This window comes from Condylura cristata, unplaced genomic scaffold (genome assembly GCF_000260355.1).
Source record: "Condylura cristata isolate star-nosed mole 26May11 unplaced genomic scaffold, ConCri1.0 scaffold00007, whole genome shotgun sequence".
In the NCBI taxonomy this organism is placed as follows: domain Eukaryota; kingdom Metazoa; phylum Chordata; class Mammalia; order Eulipotyphla; family Talpidae; genus Condylura; species Condylura cristata.
In genome coordinates this window covers 37,680,074-37,703,634 of record NW_004567108.1, presented here as the reverse complement: position 1 = coordinate 37,703,634, position 23,561 = coordinate 37,680,074, and the positions used below count along the sequence as shown (strand labels likewise).

At 40.1% G+C, this 23,561-nt stretch overlaps 1 protein-coding gene across 3 annotated transcripts in view; it reads left to right on the top strand.

Moving 5' to 3' along the window:
• Positions 1-22,932, top strand: part of ARHGEF28 (Rho guanine nucleotide exchange factor (GEF) 28) — a 252,950-nt gene extending 230,018 nt beyond the window's left edge. For all 3 annotated transcript variants that reach the window (XM_012721846.1, XM_012721845.1, XM_012721847.1), the window contains one exon: positions 21,872-22,932. In XM_012721846.1, coding sequence (XP_012577300.1) covers positions 21,872-22,035 — 164 coding nt within the window. In that variant the 3' untranslated portion in view covers positions 22,036-22,932. The remainder of the gene's footprint in view (positions 1-21,871) is intronic.
• Positions 22,933-23,561: the final 629 nt, after the last annotated feature.

Genomic DNA, 23,561 nt, shown 5'->3' with positions numbered 1-23,561 from the left:
CCTCCGGGGCAGGTGGGGATTGAACTCATGTGGAAGTGGCTTTAGCTTCTTAGTGCTGTGCTTTAACCTGCTGCGCCACCAGGGTGGGTCCGACAAAGGTATTTTTTAAAAGGGGAATGTACTAGTTTGCTAGGGCTGCCGTAGTGAATTACCACAGATGGAGTGTTTAAACAACAGAAGTTTGTTTCTGCTCAGTTTTCTGGGCTAGAGTCTGAGATCCTGGTGCTGGCAGGGTTGGCCTTTCCCTTGGCCTCCCTCCTGCGGGCTTGTCATCTGGGTCTTCGTCTCCGGTGTCCTCACTTGGTCTTCCCTCTGTGCATGTCTTTGTTTATACACTTCTCAAGACACCAGTCACATTGGATGCACCTGCTAATGTCACTTAACTTAATTACCATGTTAATGTCTTTCCCCCCAAATACATGTTGAAGTATTTTTTTCCCCTCAGCCTTTGGTATTAATAGTTAATGCTTCACTATATGAATTTGGGGGAAACACAATTTAGCTGTTAGCATAGGGTAAAATGATTGCTTTTCTGCTTGCAATGTTTTTAGGTGTTACTATAAACTTCAAATTTTTAAAATAGTGTAAGATTTATAACTACTTCGTGAGTTTTTATTTTTGTTTAACTTAGTTAAGGGAATAAGTTGAATACTGTAAATAAAACTGTAACAGTAAAATTGTGATATTTATATCTGTATGTTTATAGATAGGGCATCTGTTACTAAGACTGTATCAATAATTAGAGTGAAAAATACAGAGTCTGTAGATTCATTAGACTATATTCCCAAGTGTGGGCCTTCACAGAGAACATGTGGAAGTGTGACGTCTCTGGGAGAGATATTAGATGCTTTCATTTTGGATTACTTAAATGAAACCAAAGGGGTGAGAATATTTGTTATGATAGTCAATTGTTATTCAGCCATTTCTTTTATTTTTTTAAAGATTTATTTATGCATACAGAACTGGGGTACAGGCCAGAGGTGTAGGGGTGGTGAGAAGGTTCACCAGACACAGAGTGGGGAGCAGAACAAGCAGATCGACAAAGTACACTGCTGAGGGGAGCAGCGGGTGGGTCAGGAAAGGTCTGCTGCGCCATGTGGGTCACCTCCCGGCCGGGGATCCAACTGGCAATGCAGTGGATGTGGCCAGCTTGCAGTGCTGTGTCCTAACCTGTTGTGCCACCAGGGAAAACCCCATTTCTTTCTTTCTTTTTTTTTTTTTTTAAAGATGTATTTATACAGGCCCTCCCTGGTGGCACAGCGGGTTAAAGCACAGCACTGAGAATCTAAAGCCGCTTCCGCATGAGTTTGATTCCCGCCTGCCCTGGAGGTGACCACATGGCGTGGCAGACCTCTCCTGACCCGCCCGCTACTCCCCTCAGCAGTGTACTTTGTCGATCTGCCTGTTCTGCTCCCCACTCTGTCTCTGGTGAAGCCTCTCGCCGCCCCTGAGCCTCTGACCTGTACCCCAGTTCTGTATGCACAAATAAATCTTTAAAAAAAAAAAGATTTATTTATACATACAGAACTGGGGTACAGGCCAGAGATACTAGGGCATTGAGATGATTCACCAGAGTCAGAGTAGGGAACAGAACAGGCAGATTGAAGATGTACAATACTGAGGGTAGCAGAGAGCAAGAAACGAGAGGTCTGCTGCGCCATATGGGTCACGTCTAGGCACTCGGATCAAACTCACATTGAAGTGGCTAGAGCCAGCTTGCTATGCTGTACTCTAACTTGCTGTGTCACCAGGGACCAGCTGTTTCTATGAAGCTAAAATCAGGAAATCATTGAGCACCTATCTTCTGTTCTGCAATCTTGACTATCACTCTGAGTAACATTTGAAACATCATTTTGCTTGCTCTCGTAATCTCCGTCAAGAATTAGGCTCCACGGTTTAACTTCAGCCTTTTTCACCAGCAAGTGTAGATGATTGACTTTAGCCTTTTGCAGAATTTTACAGAAAGGGAAACATGACATTTGCTCGTGGAGTTTGGTGAACCACAGTACTGACTGCCAACTTCCTGATTGCATGCTTCTCTGGGGGCAGGTTGGCTGCATGGGCCAGCTGGGCCAGGGCCATCTGCCTTAGCCAGCGTTGGGCCCAGTACGCTGCAGGATTGCAAAACCAAGCAGGTGGGTGGACCTGAAGGCAGCTAGCCAGCCGTGTGGCCAATGGCCGACTCCTGCCCTAGGTTCCAATTAGATTAGAACAAGCTGCTGACGTGGGAGTCCACTCGTATGAATGGTTCTGGAGGGTAGGCCTGCCCTGGGGTCATCCTTAGCTAGAAATATGAAAAATATATGCACACATGGGATCTCTGTGCCACATGTTTGAACCGTCTTGTATAGTGTGCTTTATTCTCTGAGTGATTAGGGTTAGGTTTGGCATAGATATGAGTAACCATTTAAGTCCCAGACACCCTTCTACAGCCTTAATACCTCCTGGGACAATGATCTAAAGGAAGTGTCCCTTTTACCTATCAGAATCTGGCAACATTCTCCTCTCGCATCTCCATGTCCATGCAGCCACGGAGATGCCATTTTTAGGATTTGCTTAAAATGTCGAGTGTCAGCTGAGGATTACTATTTTCCTGGCCATGTGGTTCAGTGGGAGGCAGACTGCTCCTTAAAGGGCTCTTCAGGTCTTTGTCACACAGAGCAACTTTGCCATCGTAGCTTGAAAGCAACCTCAGACAATATGTGAAGAATGAGTTTAGTGCATTCCAGTAAACCTTTATAAAAATAGGCCAACTAGGGGCATCCCTGGTGGCGTAAGGGGTTAAATTTGCAGCCACTGCAGCATGAGTTCAATCCCCAGCCTGGGAGCTGACCCACATGGCACAGCAAACCTCTCCGGACTCACCTGCTGCTCCCCTCAGCAGTGTATTTCAGTCAACCCGTTTGTTCTGCTCTCCACTCTGTCTCTGGTGAATCCTCTCACTGCCCCTGCACCTTTGGCCTGTACCCCAGTTCTTATTCTTATATTAAATACATTTTTTAAAAAATAGGCCAACTAACTTACAACATCTCTTTTCACCACTGATATTGAATGAGTATACACCTGGTTTAGAGATGCAACCCCATGAAATCACCTTTAGGTACATTGATAATGTAACTATTTTGTAGCATTTCATGTGACTCAAAATGTATTTTAATTCATGATCTCCTGTGCTCTTTATAAGAGTCTTTTGAGTTGATGGTTCCTCTATCAACTAAACTTTTTCACTTTTTTATTTGGACTCACTGAAAGTAGGAGTTTAGAATGTGCTAACTGGGTTAAAGCCAGTGACTTAAAATGTGGATTCCCTTCCTTCCCCCCAATTTCATTTCCCAAAATCTTGCAGTGGTGTTGGGGCTGCTGCATGTTTCCTAAGCCTTGATTCCCCTATCTGTGCAAAAAGTAAGGAAGTGTTAACAGAACTGGAAAACAACATCAACAACAACATCTTTTGTTATTTGAATAAATCAGCTTGTTGCTTTCCTTCTGGCAATCTTCATTTTAATTTTGGTCAGAAATGGCTTGCTGATAAATATGTATCTATTAAATGTTATCAGGAAGCCAGCAGTTTAAAATCTGATTAAAAAACAAACAAGCATTGGGATATTTCTTTACTCAGAATGAAACTAAGATGGTTTGTTAGTTTATCACCAGCAATATCCTGGGGGATATGTCCTGAAACAAAGCATCTTGCTTTGCTTTGCTTTGCTCTCTCTGTGGAGAAAGTTGCATCCTTCAACCCTGTTTTCAGAACAAAATGTAAGAAGTATTCTGATGGTGAGACTGTACATCTCAATTTGGGTTATAGAGCGTCCTGATTTACACACCTTCCTCTCTGATGGGTTGCATTATATAAGAATTGCACTATATAAATATATACCCTAGGAAAACTTCTAAGTGGACTTGGATGCTCTGAGTAGGCTTTCCTACGAGGAAGAAAATGTTGGTATCAGCCAACAGGAGTAATCTGGCTTATTTCTTCACTTTAAATTTAAAAATTACATTCTGATTTATGACCTTAATCTCTTTGTGCTTGGTTATCTTGAATCAATTTGTCCTTGTTAGTCCTGGATAAACTGATAAAAATTAAGGTTCAGAATCACCAGGACACATCTCTTTATTAGCACTTATCATGATTTGAATTAATTAGAAGTGTAATAATTTATGTAACTTCTGTCTGCTCCACTGTGGAATGAGCCTCGAGGTGGTGGGATTGTGCATGTCTCCGTTGTTAATTGCTCTATCGCTCGCACCAAGCACTGTGTTTGGCATGTAATGAACAGCTGATAAATATTTATTATGCGAATGAAGGAATCAAGGTCCACTCTCTCCAGAAGAAAGCAGCTGAACGTGAGCCACACAGCTTGGCTCCTTACTGAGACATTGAGGGCGGTTGAGAAAGGATGGACAGCTGTGGGCTCTGATGGTGATTTGTTCAGGCAGGGCCTGGGCCTTGTTAACCTGATGGAATGAGTTTCGAAACTTTAAATGTCAGGATAGCTACAAGATTGTTTGCCTTGAATAATTTATTGGATTCTAGGTGGCAGATTTTAGTAATGACGTTTTTTCCTCCCTATTAATGTGGAAATACATTTTACAATACTGCTGTACATTCCTGTTGTCAGTTTGGCGTAGGCCACTTTTGTACAACTCCAGAGAGCTGCTGCTTATATGCTGTTTTTCTCATTTAGGACAATGTATTTGTAGCCCTATATGGCCATGTATAGAAAATGAAAACTTAAAAATTAACATGTGGCCTCCCCAGAACACTTTAAACCAATCAGAAATGAATCCTTCATTCAACTAAAAATGAATCCTGTTATTTTCAGAAGCTAGCAGGTAAATAATTCAGTATAGAATTATTGTATCAGTAACAAGTAGTCAAGCTTTCTGTTCACCAGGATATTTCTTTTTAAACTTATATGAAACCAGTGAATTAAACATGGGTGGCTAGCTCAATGTCAGTGAAACACTTTCTTAAACCCTTTTTCTTCTGTTGAGTCCTATTTAACAGTCCGGTATATCTCCCCAGGCAAAACAATTAGTATTTGTTGAGTTAAATACACTCCTAGAATGTGAACCAGTTTCCCGGTGTGGCCTTCTACTTGTCAGTCTTAGAATACTGCCAGAAAGATCACATATTTATTATGGAAATCTTGGACTTAAGTCTGCTGGGAGTTTAAGAAATGTACCCCTTTGCTTTACCTTAGGCTGACTGAAGGCGCCTGTGTGTGTCCTTTGCTGGCTGAGGTGGTGATGTCTGTCCTGTTGTTCTGCTTAGACTTCAGATCAGATGATAGATTAACCTAGGCCTGAGTTTTGATCTGTGGAAATGTTGATTTGCTATGCAAAATTGCTGTGGTGTTTCTTTCTAAGGGGCCATGGTATCCTTTCTCTTTCTGGATAAGGCGTTAATTCAATTTAATCTGAAATATTAACACTTAATTTGAAGCTTTACCTAAGAAAAAAATGTCTTCTCGTAAAGGTTCCAGCTATGCAGGGGCTGTGAGCAATTTCACAGTCAAGCAGTGCAAATTTCATTATTTTGTGATTCTTTTGTGATTCTCTTTGTGCAAATTTCATTACATTAGAACTTTTCTTCCTAAAACATAACATGCTCAATGACGGGATTAAATGTAGAACATTTGAATCATCCACCAGAAATACAGGAGCCTTGGCCTCTTTGGTAAATTGAGGCCATTTTGGAAGGAATGGTGGCTTTGGAAGGAACATTTACAAGCACAACATTGGCAGAGATTTAATTTTATTTAATGACCTGCTTCCTACCAGTGATCTTGGCATCCTTTGCAGTGATTTGCAATCAATTAATCGGACCGAGTGTTGTAACATTGCAATAAGGGCAATGTACTCTAAGAGTCTCATAAATCTACCAGCCACAAAAAAACAGGAATTGCATACTCAAAGACCTCTTCATACAACGTGTCAAATGAGGAGGTGATTTTAACGTTCAGTTTTCTAACGTGTCCCCAGAAGCTTCAGTCCCCTTACAGAGTATGAGTCCTGAAGTTCCTATTTTTCAAAGACTGGCCACTTACTGGGCTGAGTGTCAGCCTTAATAATTTAGACACTAGTCCCCTATATTAGGGAATTCTTGATTCTTCTGTATTACTGAAAGCAGGCTATAGTTTGTTCCCCCATACCCTACCCTGAATCCAGGAGAATCATGCTTAACTGCTAGGCCATAGTTTTGGAGGTCTTTGTAGGAATGATTCAGGAAGGAAGTACGTTTCCATCCTGGGAATACACTGACATTTGTTGAGGCAGATGGCAGAAGACAGGGCGGTGTGATATTAGAAGTCAAGGAGACTTCACATACTTGGCTTTGCCAAAAGTTTCTGAAATCTGCATGTTTAGGATCTTAAGTGTATATTCTTGTCACTTCAGATGCACCCTTGCAGTTAACTGTTTAGTGATGATGGATTTTTTCCCTCTTATTTTAGCTTAGTAAATATGGACCTACTAAATATGCTAAATTATATAAGCATAAACACTTGATGTATAATGTGTTGTCTTATTTCCATATGGTTCTGTTTTGGGATCTTTTACAACAAGAATATGGAAGCTTAATGTCTGTTCCATCTGATTAAAATGAACCCCTTTTAAGAAATTAAAGGTTTTCAAGGCAGTGTTACTTCTAATGAGTAGGTTAAACTTCTGACTCTTGATGAAATTATTCCTACTAAAAAAAAAAAATTGTACTATTTTTGATTACTTGTTAATTTATCCAGATTGGGATGCCAGATTATACACAAGTAGAGCTCATCCTATATTTTTAGATGCTTGATGCTGCTGGTCATATGAGCTCTAAAATATACTCACAAAATTTTACATATGCAAACTATGTTTCACTGGCATACAGATTGCAGGGAGAAAATATAACGAACATTTTAGCCAAAATGTGATGGCCGGTTGGTCAGCACGTGGCAGTAAGACCCACTGCATTTAGGCTCCAGTGGGAGAAAGGGCCGTGCACATGGCTGGCTCCCTGGAGACTGAGCCTGGAATCATGTGCTTTTTGAAAGGAGATGGCAGCAATCTGGCATGAGGGAGAGACATCTAGCATTCTTCTGGGTACTGAATCACCTATGTAGGTTTTGGGGAAAAAATATTTTATGCTGAACAAGCAGTTTGAGGTATAGAAAGCATTATGAACAATTGGATAATAAATTTGTCCTATTAGAAGCTCCACCTGCTTTGAGCTGGCTCTTTGAGCCAGTTACTTTCAAGGACTTGGGGGAAAGCCTGAATTAAACTATGGATGCTTTAAAGAAACGTATTTGGGAAAGTCAGAGAAATCCTTGTTGCTCCTTCTTAGGGCATGGAAAGATTTTTTCCGAGTAGTTTAGCAAATGAAAAATTTCTTCTTTGTGTATAGTAGATGAAAATCTAGATGTATTGACCTATAGATATGGTAGAGGTATTTGTGAGTGCATAGACACAAATTACTTTTATAAATCAAAGTGGGTTTAAATATTTTCTCAAGCTCATCTTCTGTACATTTCCATAAATATATAGTACTTGTTGGTGATTATTTTCAGAGATATCAGTTCAAAATTTTTTAAAGAGCTGCCATTGGCTACTTTGAGGAGGTGTGGTTCAGTAAAATTCTTGAAAGTGTGTTTTTTGAAGGGCTTGTTTAAGTGGCTGGTTTAGCACTCCCCAGAGACACTATTAGGGGTGAGTCTGTTTGGCAATATCACTTTTAAACACAATGGCCAAGACTTGACACACGAGAAAAGTAGGTGATGTGCTATTTCCTTATCAGTAAAATATGAGATAAAATAGATTCTTTTCTTATCTCCTACACTATTTCTGCAAGTATAGAATAAAAATGTATTTTAGTAGGTTTATCAGTATTTCACTTTATATTACGAGATATGAATGAACAACTGAGTGCCAGATGAACACACTTAATGTTGAACAGTGGTATAGTGTTTGAGACAGAAGTTACGGGAACTATGTCCGGCTTTTGATGCAGCGCTGTCTTTTACAGAAAGTTTACTGCGACGTTTTAAGCAAGGGTTTAACCTTGTTTCCTCATCTGTAAACATGGATTTGTGTTAGTATCTACTTTCTAGGTGGCATAAAGATTACATAAGTCAAGCGTGTAAAATTCTTCAAACGTTGGAAGCTCTAGGTGGCCAGTTATTGCCACTGTCACTGCTACACTCCTGTTAGGAAGTGCCACTGTGCTGCCCCCACGTGGTTGATCTGGTGACCTGCCTTCTTAGATCTCCTTTGGTTTTTTCCTCAATGGGCATTTCTCAAAAAACGCTTTACTCTTCTACTGTGATCAGGCGTGGCACCATAGAAAGTTCCCATAAACAGATAATTGGGAAGTGACAGTCTGGGGACTATACATTTCCAAAACTTTTAACTATGCCCATGCAGACTGTGAATCTTCCTAAACTGATTTAACCCTTAGCATCCTCTTTTCCAGTCCAGCATTTTGCAGGCTGCTTACTGTTCTTTAAAATTCACTGGGGAAAGGGGGCAAAAACCCCAGCTTTCTGGGGCTTATTCAAACAGGCCATGTATTGATAGTCAGACCTGATGAAAGAATCCAGGAATTACATGCCGGGGGCCTGGAGACCTGTTCCCTCAGCCTCTGCTCATTTTACTCTGTGCTCTCTCACCCTGTAAAGTGCCCTCTCTGTAATGTGAAAGCCATGATGGCTTCCTAAATCCGTTTTTCTCTAGACACCTATCTAGACCCTCCCAATCTGGCAAGAGCCTCTCTGTGTGACAGCCCAGTGTCCACAATTTTATTCCTTACCACAATTATTTTGTGACTTGTTTTCCCTCTAGACTCTGAGATGCTTGATATAGTTTTCACTTACTGAGAGATAGCTTATATATTATGAAATGCTCATATATTGACTTTGTTATTTAATTGGTTTTGTGGGAAGAACATCAGGGCACGGTCACATTTCTGTTCCTCTAGAAAGTTCCCTTATCTTTTATTCCAACAAACCCCCGATCCCTGAAGCAACTACTCATCTACTTTTCATCACCACAGGTTAGTTATGTGTATTCTAGAAAGAAATGGAATCTGCCACTATGTCTAAACATTTTTAGTTTTAGTTTTTTTTACCCAGATGCATCCTTGCTGTTGTGTGAACACTCAGTTGGTTTCTTTCTAGTAACCTCGCCCTGAGGACTGTCCACAGTAGCTGTTACTGTGTTATGGGCACCTGGCTTACTTCTAGTTGTTGACTATTAAAGTTGCTGTGGGTATTCTATGCAGGGCTTTTTGTGTGTGTGTTAGAATTAGGGTTTCATTTCTCTTGGATAGATTCGTGGAGTTGAATCATGTCTATAACTGGTGCCCATTTAATTTTTAACAAATTGTAAAACAGTTTTCAAAGAGATTGCACTAACTCAGGCATAATAACTATCGTAATTGTGCTGGTACTGCAGTTACCCAGTTACTGAGTGCTGGGATGAGGCTTGTGCATAGCTTGCTTTCCCTGGTGTCCAGCCCAATGTCAGGCTTGCACTAGACACTCGGGATTTATTGAGGAACAGAGGGATAAGAAGCTCGAAGCAGTGTGTTTTCTGGCATACCATTTACTGATGATGACTGCTCTGTCCACCATAGTAATAGAAACTTACTGGCTATTGGCTAAAGGTAGATTCATTCTAGGCAGGCCAGGAATGGCGGGTTCCCTTCTTATGTCCTGCTGGGCCCGCCTCTCGCCTCCGAGTGGCAATACATGTTGGTGGAGCCAAGTATGTAGCTGACATAGGAACTAGGAGCACACTGATAACCAGTAGCTGCTCAGCTTATTTCCTAAAGTTAAAAACCCTAACACTCCCATTCAAGTCCCTCCACACCCTACTTTTTCTTGTTTCTTTAAAGCACACTTGCTTCACTCTCGTTTCACTTGCACAAATCATTTCAGCCAAACTCTTATGGCATCTAATATTTGTTCCCCTGTGCAACAGTGGGGAGTCCACCAGGAGTATCTGCCCACCTCCGAAAGCTGGCGACATGGGGTTAACCAGACTTGCTGTAGATGTTGTCTTTGCATCTGCAAAACCTGTTCTGGCTGCCACATCTGGATTTCTCCCTGGAGGAGCTGTGGTGTGGTGTCCACCCCTGGGCAGTTTGTTGACCAGTAGCAGGACCTCCTGCCTTTAACGTTGGGGTGTGTGCCTGCATCTTCCTGCTCTGTGAGCTACTGGGCTCAGGGCAGTGTGCTTCACGCCCCTGAGAGATCTGGAGAGTTGGTGGTCTGGTAGGCTGGTCACAAAAGCCTCTTTGAGGATAGCCTGCGTGGTCCTTGTTTGCAGTGGCTGATTCTACCAAAGAGAACTTAAATTCCATGGTAATGATTTGGCTCCTTTTTCAGCAGAAAAGGAGAGAAATATAATTTATAAAGTGTATGCCTTATTTGATGCATATATTTTCACTTCCTTAGCATTCTTTTCATATTTATGTCTGTTATCAGAAAGATTAGAAGATTACTATCATGCATTTCTGGAAATTAAATTTAAGGAGAGAAACATAGAGTACAGATTTGGGGGTTCATGTCACCTGGTAGACATGAACTTGCTCTAGGCTTCAGTGTTAGTCACAGGTCACATGCCTGGAAATTCAAATATTAACTGCTCCATATAGACGCTCCAACAGAGCAGCTCCACGCGGCTTTGGTCTGCATCACACAACCTCCAGTGGTCCCTGTAGGGAGAGATGAGCAAGGGGTAGAGCAGTTGACCCTATGACATATATCTTGTCTCTTGACAGCCTTTTTATTTTTCAGAAAGTCTTAATTTTGCCTCTGCAAACTGACTTTTATAATTGTACAATTTCTAAAAATACTTGTTTGAAATTTAATTTCCAGAAATGCATGATAGTAATCTTCTAATCTTTCTGATAACAGACATAAATATGAAAAGAATGCTAAGGAAGTGAAAATATATGCATCAAATAAGGCATACACTTTATAAATTATATTGTACTTAAGAAATCATAATCATTTTTGAGTGGCAACTCAGGGCAATAGCTGGAAAAGATATTTCAGGGTTTGGTTTCTTGGCAATTTTTTTTTTTTTTAAATCTTATGCTGTGAAAACTGTAGTACCAATTTCTCAGAATAGGTGCATAAGTTCTTGGCATCTCATAATTGTTAAGGGAAAAATACACTAATTTGTAGATGTTTAAAGTGAAGAATAGGATGCCAATTTTTTAAAGTTTGGTAATAACATAATTATTAAGAAGTAGGTTGAACTAATTAGCTTGGGTGTGTTAGATCTAATTGCTTGTCCCCTTTTCCTGGTTTAAAGAAAAACACAGGATCTAGTATGCTTAAGAATGTGAACAGCTGCTTTTTCCTCTACCCAACCAGTGAGAAATAAATGCAGCATTAAAATTCCTAGTTGATTTCCTGCATTATTCACCTGGCAGAGAAATTTCAGTTCTCTCAGCAAAATGAGAGGCATAGCTCTTTCAGTGTGGGTAGGGTCGGGCAGCAGGCAGTCTCCAGAGAACCAGCCTTATTGCAATGGTAGTTAGACATCCCTGGTCTCTACATCCCTGGGAGGAAGTTAGTGCCACAGAAATACAAACTGTCCTTGTAGGTGGGACCTACACAGCTTTCCTTCAGCACAATCTTAAAAGTTGTCTTTGCTCAACAGGATCTCTAAGATTAACAAGGACTCTAAGATTTGAATATCTTAACTTATTTTGATTTCAAATGTTAAAACATATTTGTCTACCTGAATGTGTTATGGACGGTTTGAAATATGCTAAGTGAAATTGAAGTATGTAACGACTACTCAAGTGCCATCACCTAACTTAGAAAAATTAGAACTTTTGGCCAGTCGTGTTTCATCTAGGGTCCTACCCAGCTGTGTTATTTTGAAGCAAATTCTAAAAGTCGTCAGTATACATGTCTAAAAAACAAGGCTCTGTTTTAAACTATTACCATACCCCAGAACAAAATCAGAAATTTCTAATTGTTACATAAATATCATGCTTATATACAAGCGTGTATGTCCTTTCTCCAGTTTACATACATGCTCAGGAGCAAATAAAGATCACATATTGCAATTCATTGCTTACTTTTTTAGTGTTTTTTTTTAAATATAAAAGTTTCAATTATGAAAAATTTCAGACTTACAGAAAAGTAAAGTATCAATATCTATTTAACAAATGTTAACATTTTGTCATTTTTGCTTCAGTATTTCTTTTTTTTAAAATTAAAGTTGAAGTCCTTTCCCCTTTTATTTTTGCATCACTTCAATATCCTAGACTTGATGTATATCATTTCCACAGTATGTTTTTATGCTATCAATACCTATCACATATACATTGCTTTTTGTTTTCAACATTTACACAAATGGTGTGTCCTTCCCGCCTGCCTTCCTCTCCTGCACTTCATATGCTCTCCCCATGTGTTTTTGTTATTGTACTTAACATGTGTGAATATACATGTTCATTTTAAAACAGTTGTAGATTCCATTATATGAATAAACACCAGCAAATTCATTTCCCTACTATGGATTGTTCTTAGCAAGCATCAGCAAATGTGGAGAAATGGTTTTCAGGAAGCATCTTTCTATATATTCTGTGGAAGTTTGTGAGAGTTTATTTATATTTTAACACCTGGATGTGGCAGGGTTGCCTTCAGATTTGCAGTTATCTATGGTCTCCTCAAATTGTTTAATTCAGCAGCAGTATACTAGGGCCCCCGATTTCTCCGGGTCCTCCCCGGTACCCAGTATTATTAGGCTTCTACATTTTTTCATCCTAGGTGTGAAGTAGTTACTCATCCTCTCAATTCTTACTTTTCTAGTTACCTGTGTGATCTCATACCTTTTTGTATTTAGTAGCTTTTTATGCTATCTCTCATGAGTTTCTTGCTCATAAAGGTTTTTTCCCTAACAGCACATTTTAGAACTTCAAGAATCCACTCTTAATTATACAGACATACCCTTTTTGAATAGGCTCCACGTATTTTATAATTTAAGAAGTTGTTTTTGGAGAAGTAATTTATAATTATCTGGATACTTTAATATTTGAAAGGGGCATCTGTGAGGCCTGAACTCTTTCAAGCTGGGGAAAAATCAATTGCTTGTGTAGCAGCTACTTAAAATAATGTTATTGACCATTGTATCCTTTTGAGACTTTAACCATCTGCCTGATTTTTTTTCATTTGATGACTTTTTCCTCCCTCCCACTGTGTTTTACTCTGAAGCTCCTATACTTCTCTCAGTAACTGATCAATATAACTTTACATACTCAACACATCTCATGTCTGTCCATTTCACTTTCCTTCCTGGAATTTCCCTTTCAAGATGCTGGCTTCCTGCTATGCTGTCCCCTCGTAGCTCTGCAGACCTGCTGTCCCTGCAGTCATCACCTTGGCTATCACTTCGTTTCCTGTGTTGGGGTACCCAGTGGCCTCTGCCCCCTTTGTGACATATTGGTGGAGCATTATTCTCAATTTCCCTAAGCAAATGTGTAAATGAAGGCATTTTTTCAGATTAGTTGAAATGTCTTTTTCATTTCATTCAGGTTTGCTGCTGTTATGTTGATTTCCTATCTCATAAACGAGGCATGAAATTTTGTAATAAAAATTAACTCCATTCAGAATTCTGACAGATTTGATTCTTCACTTTCTAGAGTTGCTCCTGCAAGGTCTGGTGCTGTTCTAATTCCTGTTTCTTTGTGACCAGTTCTCTCTTTTTGGGCATTTTTAGAATTAGAATTTTTTAAAAAAATTATTTATATATACAGAACTGGGGTACAGGCCAGAGGTGCAGGTCGGTGAGAGGCTTCACCAGAGACAGAGTAGGGAGCAGAACAGGCAGATTGATGAAGTACGCGGGCAGGTCAGGAGAGGTCTGCCGCACCATGTGGATCACTTCCCAGGCAGGCGGGAATTGAACTCATGCGGAAGTGGCTTTAGCTGCTTAGTCCTGTGCTTCAACCCGCTGTGCCACCAGGGAGGGCCCAGAGTTATCATTTATCTCATCTCAAAGGAAATGTATTTTAATTTAACCTTAGTGTTTTGTTTTATTGAAATCACTTTTACTGGTTATTAGACTTTCAATCTGAAGACATTGATTCCTTTGATTTTGAGAAATTTCTTTTTCTTTAAAAAGAAGTGTTTTTTACTCCAGTTTTAACTTACCGGACTTTTTTTTTGGTTGGAAATAGAACTTGAAATCTCATTTTCCTTTTTTTCCCTTTTATTACTATTTCCTCATATTTTTGTTTTACTTTCTGGGAGATTTTAATATCCTTAACCTATTATTCCATTCATAAAAACACAAAAACAAAAACAAAAACTCAGCTAGTATTGTAATTTCCAAGCGATGTCTCCTGTTTTCTTACTGTTCTTGTTTTATGGAATCATGTTTTGTGACTGAAATGCATTTTAAAATCTCTTTGAAATTACTGTGTTTTTTTAGAGGTTTTCTTCAGCCTCTTGTATTCCTGCATTGTGTTCTGTTTCAGGTAGGGTTTGTCTCATGGTTTTTGAGAGTCACTTTCATTTTTCATAATATGCCTACCATTGTGGGCTGGTATGAGGAGTGAATTAAATGTTTGACTCAAGGTCAAACAATGTCAGTGACTTAAAGAAATCCTATATTGCAGTTCTGTCTTGATTACATCTGCAATTTGATTCTACTGAGAAGCGAAGGATTAGACAAAATGAACTTTAGAGGTATTTTCTAAGTATCAGAATTCCAAACTGATGATTCCATGACTCTGGTTAAACAGACTTTTTAAATTAAATAGTCTCAGATTCATTCATTCATTTGGCAATATATATTGATACTCACTTTATTATGGCTTGAAAATTTTCTCTATTATTCGACTAGACATAATTACTTTTCATTTCCTACTTCTTAAATGTTTTACGTTTTAGTTTTAAGCAAGCTTAAAAGGCTAAAACACAGGAACCCAAGTTCCAAGAGAAGCTTATCAATTCATTGTTATAGGCAAATGTGCCCAGGATATAAATTGAGATCTTTTATGAATTATATTTTACTTAGAATATGTTAGATTTTTTGAAGCAGAAGCCAACACCTGAATCTGTATCATTTTTTTATTGGTAGCTATAAACTCAAATGAACCTCACCTAGTTTATGACATAGGCTCATACAATTTGTATGTCTTTCTAACTAGATATAAACCCATACACAGCACTTGCCAATGACCTGTCATAGAGTTGCATTAAAGTTGATCTAAATGCACTCAGCATCCAGAAGAGGACTTTAATTTATTACCGTGGTCTTCTGTGTAAGTCAGATATATAGAAGCCATACTGTTGAGAATACAGAGAACCTTTTATGATTTTTATAGTACAAATATATAGGTTATGAATTTAAGAAAAAATTATGATGCATTTCAAACATATACAGAAGCAGAATCCTTTAATGAATCCCTTCTACCCACACCCAATTTAATGATTACCAACACTCAGTCAATCCTGATTCATCAATGACCTTTTCTTTTTCCTCTCACATGAGATTATCTTAAAGCAAATCCAGGATATCCTAAATGTCATCCCCAAGTACTTAGATATTCTTTTTCAAAAGGTAAGGACTGTTAAAAACATCACCATAATATCATTACGTCTAAAATAATTAACTATTTTTAAAATCACACTGTCAGTACTTAAATTTTTTTGATTGTCTCATTTCCTTACACCACTTGGTTTGTTTGAATGGGAGCCAAATAATTACATGCATTGCACTTAGTTTATCTCTAAGTCTCTCTTAACTTGGTTTCCCTGACTTAAAGCAAACAAAAAGCAGGGTATTTGTTGAAAAAACTGAGTTAACTTGTTGGACAGTGTTTTTTTTTCCTGGATAAAGAATTCATATATGCTTTACTTCCTAGGATATATTTTTTTTGTCCCTAACCTATTGTTTTACAGATTTATTTAATTTTAAGTTGATTTTAAAAAACTTAGCTGACATCAAAAAACTCTTTTTATCTGAGGACTTACCTACCTCTTGGATTTTGTTGATTTCATCCTGATGGTGTCATTTTAACATATTCTTCTGCCTTTTTATTCCTGTAAGCTGTTAATTGGGGATAGATATTTGACTAGATGTAGGCTTTATATTTGACATGAAAAAAATCATCCTAGAAGTGCTGTATATTTCCTGTATTATACCTTTTGGATGTTTCCTGTTGCATCCATCACAAGGCTTACGAGTCTGCTTTTCTTTTTGTGATATTAAGATGGATTTACAGATTCTGATGTTGTCATCTTGATCCATCCACGGTAAAGTTTCCCATCAACTTCTCTCTTAAAGGTTTCAGCAGCTATTGAAAATAGCCTCAGTCTATGATAGACATTATGGACAGAGGTAAGAGTACCTAAGTCTGGAAAGCCGCACCTATTTCCAACTTTCACTCCTAAGTTTTTACTCTGGCATGCTGCTTGGGAGAAAGGAGAGTGTGAGCGCAAATCAAATAGTGATGAGAATAGCATAACATGTCTTAAAATTTATTTATTTTTATGGAGAAGAACAAGAGTGTAGGTCAGAGGTATGGTTGGTGAAAGGATTCACCAGAGACCAGAACAGGTGGATTTACTGAAATACACTGCTGAGGGGAGCAGAGGTGAGACAGGAGAGGTCTGCTGTGTCATATGGGTCTGCTCCTGGCTGGGGGTTAAACTCAGGCCATTATGCTGACAACACTGAGACCTAACCCCCAGGCCACCAGGGAGACTCCATCATGTGTCTTGTGTTAATATTGCTGCATCTTGTTGACCTGCTTCGGTGTTTCTGTCAGTATTAGCTCTGCATCCAGTGTAGATTACTTCAAATGTGTTAATCACTGACAGGACATTAAGTCCAACTCAGTTACTACTTTTTAAAAAAGTGCAACAGTTTTCTAACATTCCAGATTTTCACTTGCACATCGCATGTGTGTACACTCACCTGCATCTACTGAATTGTTTAGTAAAACAACTTAATAGAAGGTGCAGTATTGATACATGAGGAAGAAAAAGGGAATTAACACTAATTGACATTGGCTTTAGGTATCCAAGCCAGGCTTGTTTTCATGCCAGAGACTTATATTTGTGGCTCACAATGGAAAATTGAGTTGAGAAAAATTAGGGACAGAGACCAAATTTCCTTTGCTCTGATGATAACTCAGACTCTGTACAATAATTGTGTTTTCTATTAGAAGGAATATGCTGTGCCCTAACACTCATGAGAGAAAATAGTGATTGCCAGTAATGCCATGAGGAAACGATTTTTTGAATGTTTCAGAGTATAAGCGTGAATCCCTCATTAAATGGGGACTATGACTTATTTTGTGGACTTGGAACATCAAGGATACATTTTTTTTTTAGGTAGAATTATTCTTGGAAAGTATGAGTTTTGATGTTAGGAACATACAAAGAACATAGTAATCAGAAGTGCACGGGAGAACTTTTCATTAAAGTAAATAAGGACAGCGCTGAGGTTCTGAAGACATGAAGCAGGTGTCCTCTGTCAAGGAGAATGGACTGGGAGAAGCCAGGGAGTGGGCCGGCTTCAGGAAGCCATGACCTCAGCAGGAGATGCCACCTGCTTTCTGAACCAGAGGGCACAAGACCCTGAGGGCACTTTACACCTTGGCAGTTGATTGCGAGGATGAAAGTTACACTGGTGTTTTTAAATGTTATTTTATTGTGAATATTCAAGAAAGAGCAAGGACTCCATAACTGCATTAAAGTGATAGAAAAGCCTTTTTCATTTATCACCAACCTATTCTTTATAATGTTGTTCACTCTAAACTTTGCTGCCAAAGGGAGCTCACGTATGAATTTGGATTATGGGCAGTGTCTTTTAGTCACTTAAGTGGCTTCCAAACATAACTGAACAATACAGATTTAAAGTGTGTGGATTCACAGTTCGCTTTAAAAGCCACAGATTTTCTTGTAACCTGACAATAGTAAGAGAGTGCCTTTCTAGAAATATTTTTTATTCTTATGACTTTCCTAGCTTTCTCTAACTTTACTATAACAGTATACAACACACACAGCATACACAATGTGTATTAGCCCACTGTGTATGTTATCAGAAAGGCTTCTGGTCAACAGCGGACAGAGTTTTGCAGAATCGGTTATGTACAGACGGTGCAGGGACTCGGGTGAACTGGGCTATCCGCTGAGGACAGTGAATGGATCCACCACAGGTATGTGCTGGGAGGAGTGAAGGAAGAGAGTAGGATGTGTCTGGAAATGACCTAACACGTTATTTAAAATGCAACTTCAGGTTATGTGTATTGCTTGAGAATAGAGCAACTGAAAAATAACATTTGTTGCACTTCTGTGATATTACTTGGTGAATCACTGAGCCAAACCACAAATGTATAAAAAGTTCTTATTCTGTTTCAGTTTAAAACTGTATGAACAGAATCCCAGAGAAGAGAAAGGACTGACCCATGGTCCCATATTCACTTTTGGCGTAAGGGCTTTATTTACCTCGGAGAGATAAACTTTGGGAGGCACTTATAATGTGGCACCTGGCTGCACTTTGCACCACGAACTTATAGTAGTCTGGCTTTGACAATAGCCGGCTATCCAGTTGCCACAAAAGTATAATGGAGAGGTGGGGAGGCCATGTTTGCTTCCTGCCGGTGTCAGCTGTCCATGAACTGATCTCTACAGTAGTGTTACCCCCAACTTCACATTCTTTGTAAAGTATAAAAATTGATAGACACACATGTCAACCAACAGGCTGCAACAGAGGACCCCCACTCTGGAGGGTCAGGGAACTGTCTGGATGTTAATCACACAGCACGCCCTACAAGAGAATGTGGGCACTTAGTTTTTAAAAAAGATTATTTGGAATACACACTTAAACTCTTCTGTGGGTCTGAGAAAATTTCTGTGCAGAGTGATTTAGGGTATGAAGTTATGTAGCACAACCACACACCAAAAACAAACACATAAACAACACATACTTGTACCTGGATTCCTCCTCCTCTGCTAGGCATAGTTAGGCTGTGGGGATTTTTATGTGTTTCAGTTTATTCATCCTTATTTTAAGCCTAATGCTCACTCCGATTACTTTCCAGAAATATAAGGATCAAATTATGTCAAGAGGAAAAGTTGTGCTGAGACATTTGGTTCAAAGGCTGTTTGTAGTTTTATTTCATTACAATAGCATTTGGTTTTTAGTTGAGCAAATTATGATTGCACCAATATTTCTTATTAAAAAATAGTTTCCTATTTTTTTATGAGTAGAAATGTTACATACACTTTTGATCACAACTGAAATTGGGTGTTTAACTTTACTCCCCAAGAATTCTGCTTTCTGAATCAGTGAGGTTTTTACTTTAACAAATGTTTTTTCAGTTTAGGGTTCTATATGATGACCATACTCTCTAGAGTAAAAAGTGTGGAAAAAGGTGGCTGACCTTGAGGAATATACAATTGCTGTGCTGGAATTCTTTCAAGGTTGAAATGAAGTAATAAAATCAGAAATCATGGAACAGTTTCTAATTTCAAAGACAGACTGTCTGACCTTGCTTAGATAGTTCAGGTAGAAACCAAGAAGGAGCATGGAGAAGGAAATTGAGTTCCCATCCAGGTGACACACAACCGCAGCAGCTCCCAGTGTGACATCTGGAATTACAGTGTGGGCCAGTCACCTTGGCCCAGGAAGCACTCACCTAGAGAGGTTTTTCTCCTGCTATCTGTTTTATTTGAAAAAGTCCTGATTGAGCTCTGCAGCCCATTCTCACACTTTCTTTCTTGGTTCTTTATGTACCTGAAATAGAAAGAATTCTTTTATCCTAACAAATTGTAGGTTCTGATACACATTTGGTTCAATGTTTTTGAACAAGTCTTGTAACAAGGGTAACTTCCTGGAGACCTGGGCTTACCGGTATTTTGGATACTTTGGTACATGGTTCAGACTCCAGAGAAAGGGACTGAACATGGATTAAGGCATTCTGGAGTGCCTGGTATGCTGCCTTTGTCAGTCACCTCCCAGCTCACCTATGCCATACATGATCGTTTTCCATGTAATATTTCTTCAGTCCTGGCTGGAAAGTCTGTTGACTAGGCAGCAGTAGTCTAGTGGCTAAGGTGACCTGTTCTATAACCTGCCAGCCTGTGTGAGAGTGTGTGTGGTGTGTAATATTAAATATCAGCAGTTAAATTGAGAATACTTATATTTTAGAGGTGAGCTGGCTTTAGTCAATGGCTGGGAAATGAAAGTGTCATGGTGTGGTAGCCAGATTGATCCTGGTATCACCCGATGCTGTTAAATAGGATGGAGGTCACGGTAGGCTGAGGTGTTGTCTTGCGCTGATTGCTTAAGTTTTGAGGAACTTGGTCTATTTTTTTGTTTTGCCAGTGACTTCAAAATGTGGGATAAAGAGAGGAAACCATTTAACATTTTTTTTTTACAATTGAGAGAAGCAGGGCGTTGCCCAGGGCAACTGCCCTCTACCTTACTTCCTTGGGGGGCATGATGTTGGCCAAAATTTTAACTAGCCTGAGTTATCCGGATCTGTAAATTGTGGATCATGACATTTTGAGGCTTAAAGAAATAAGATCCTGGAACAGTTTGTTGTCAAGGGAGACGCTGTACATGGTGGTGATAGCTAGAAGCCGCCTCAGTAGTTACAGTAGTTCACACCTCCCTAGGGTTCGAACAGGATTTGGGGTCAGTATCATCAAGGTACTCCAATTTAATGGCTATGTTTGTGTGCCATTGAACCTAGGGTTGGGGACGCCTACACCTTTGAGCAGAGCTGTGGATGCAGTTTCCCCCATGTTCTCCCCCTCAGGATTCTACCTCAGATTCAGAGGCTTCTCCAGGTGACCCGCATCCACTGCCTTTGGCTCCTGTTCTCCCTCTCCTGGGAGCACCGTCTCCTATAGGGAAAAGGAATGAAAGAAAGTGTGAAAAAGGGTGTCCATTCCCCAAAACTGGAGCTTCATGCAGATACTTTGCACTTCATTTCTGCCTGGCATGCTTCTTGCCTGCTGTCATAGCCTGAGCATTTTTATCATCATGACGCCACCAGCTAAGAGTGTTCACCGAAATAGAGGGCCTCAGGCCACGCCAACTTCCCCTCCTGGTTCCATGCACACTCTGCCTTTGCCCCACTGATGCTGACAGCCTGCAATGTGCCACATAGCCAAGCTTCAGAGGGCAGTGGGAGAGCAAGGGCGGAGAATGTGGTGTGCAGCGAGAGTGTTTTTTCCTTCAAATCAAAATCCCCTTAGTCTCCCTTTTAAGCCTTGTATTAGAGGGCTTTATAAGAGGCAGCTAGACTAGGTCCTGGTGTTGCTAGGTAGCCAGAAGAAAGTCATTACTGATATTGGAACAACTGGATTTTCCCTGGTACCTGGCTACTCTTGCTGGGTGACTAGTAGTGTCACCACCGCTAGGCCTGAGGGTCTCCGCAATGCTCTAGCTGCTTCTCCCCACTTTTTGCCAACATGTAAAGTCCCAGATTCTGTCTTGGACCCTGAAGATCAAGTCTGGCCTTGACATATTCTGAGATAAGGTAGTACACAGAAACAAATCTAGTTTATTGGACACAACTATATTTCCAAGGCCTCGAGCCCATTTTTCAACTAAGTGGGCTCTCTGTCTCTGCAGTAGCTGTGTTTTAACAGCCCACAAATGGTGGCAAGCCTGTGTTTGCTTGGGTCTTTTCTAGGATTATTTCCTAAAGGTAATTTTTAGCCGCAGGAGACGTGTGTACACACAACAGGACATAGCTTAATGCTGCTGATTAAATCATCAGACACCACTCTGGTCCTTTCTGCCTGGGCCCAGCACTGCCAGAAACACGATTCGGAATGCTTGTGCGTCGCTGGGGTCTGACCCGCCTGTAACCTGCTCTGTCTGTCTGTTGCAGATCTGGACACCTTTCCACCTGCGGACCCACCCCTCCTCGACTCACATTCTCACCGCCCTTCACCGCAGACATCTATAGCAGAAGCAGAGCTCAATTTAAAGACAGTGAGCAGACAAGATGAGCAGGCTGGAGATGGAGCCGAAGAAAATATTGTTTACCTCTAACTCTGTTATTTTTCCAAACAAAACTCTGGCACTTTGGGGAGCAACTTTTTTCCTTTCCTGATATATGTGTGTCGGTGTCCAAATTGCTTTAAGAGTAATATTTAATATTTCCTGCAAGGTCATTTTGGAGGCATGACTAATAATTAAATTATTGAGAGCAGCTCTGTTTGTTTAATAATAACTTACCACACCTAATTTCAGATTTCTGGAAGGGAAATGAAGCAGAAGTATTTAAAAGATTTTATGACTCTAAAGTAAAATGCATCATACTGCTCTTTCTACTGGATCCCCTGGCTTTGGAAATCACTTTAAAAATCTAGCGAAGCAATTTGGATGGAAAGAGTGATGTTTATCATGGGCAAACTTGTCACACTCGCGGCAACAGATTGTGGGAGTGGCCCTGGTACCCAAGAGGACCCGGAGATGTGGGCAAATCCTTCCCTCTCGCTGTGTGTCTGACTTCTCTTTGAGGCATCGAAATGGTCACTCTTGGTGATGATCCGTCATTCTACAACCAGCGTGTCCTGCCTGGGCCACGTACTTTGCAGACTCCCTAGCTCAGTGGTTCTAATGCTATGAGCTTCCAGGCCACAGGTCAGCAGCACCTGTTAACACAAGCCTGAGGCCCAGCAAGCCCCATGTAAATAGCAAAACTCCAGTAGAGTCAGCTGCCTTGTCTCCCCACCCAGGGCACCTGCTCCACCGCTCTGCCCCGTGGTTCAGGCAAAGGTGCTCCCCCAGTGCAGCTGGCTGCGGGGTGTGCACTCCAGAAAGCATACCCTGCCTTCAGGGTGATAGGCATCTGTGTGAGAAAATGAACCAGGAAATGTTTTCAGCTCATTCTTCAGAAATATTTGTATATGTTTTGGTCAGTGTCAATAAATATCTTTTACCTCACTGTTTGGCTTTGTAATTTTAATATGGTGTAGGACCATAGTAAAAGTTGCATTTCACACACAAACACCACCTCCCACTAAGAAAAGTGAAAGGGAATATTATTAAATTCACCCAGAATTGCACAGCTCAGCTCACCAAGGGGGGCGACTTGATCAGGGAAGGGAAGTCGCCTAGGCTCCCTTGTTTTATTTCCATTTTCCTATTGAAAATGGCTACTTGAGTATTTCCATCTGTTCATGTGAACAAGTCAAATCTTAGCTTTAAATAAACCCTTTAGGGAACACTCACCATCTAGCTCCTGCTGGTCCTCGCCATTTTGGTCTCAATCATTTAACGCATTCAGGATCTTCACAGAACAGGACTTAATTGAAATTGTATTCCTTTAGTCACCTCCAAGCTGAACTCCTAAATCATAAATGTACCTTCTGTTTCTAAAGAGAACTAAAGAGAAAAATCTAGCTTCCCTTTCTGTCCAATAAAGCCTACCCCAGAATCCTGTTACCTCTTCAATAAAACCAGGTATTTCAATCTAAATCCTTGCTCTGATAACAACACATGCTGTCCTTTTTTATGGACTTCTAAAATGTGTGCTCAGGCCTGATTTTCAAGTCTTGTGCAGTCACCCGAGG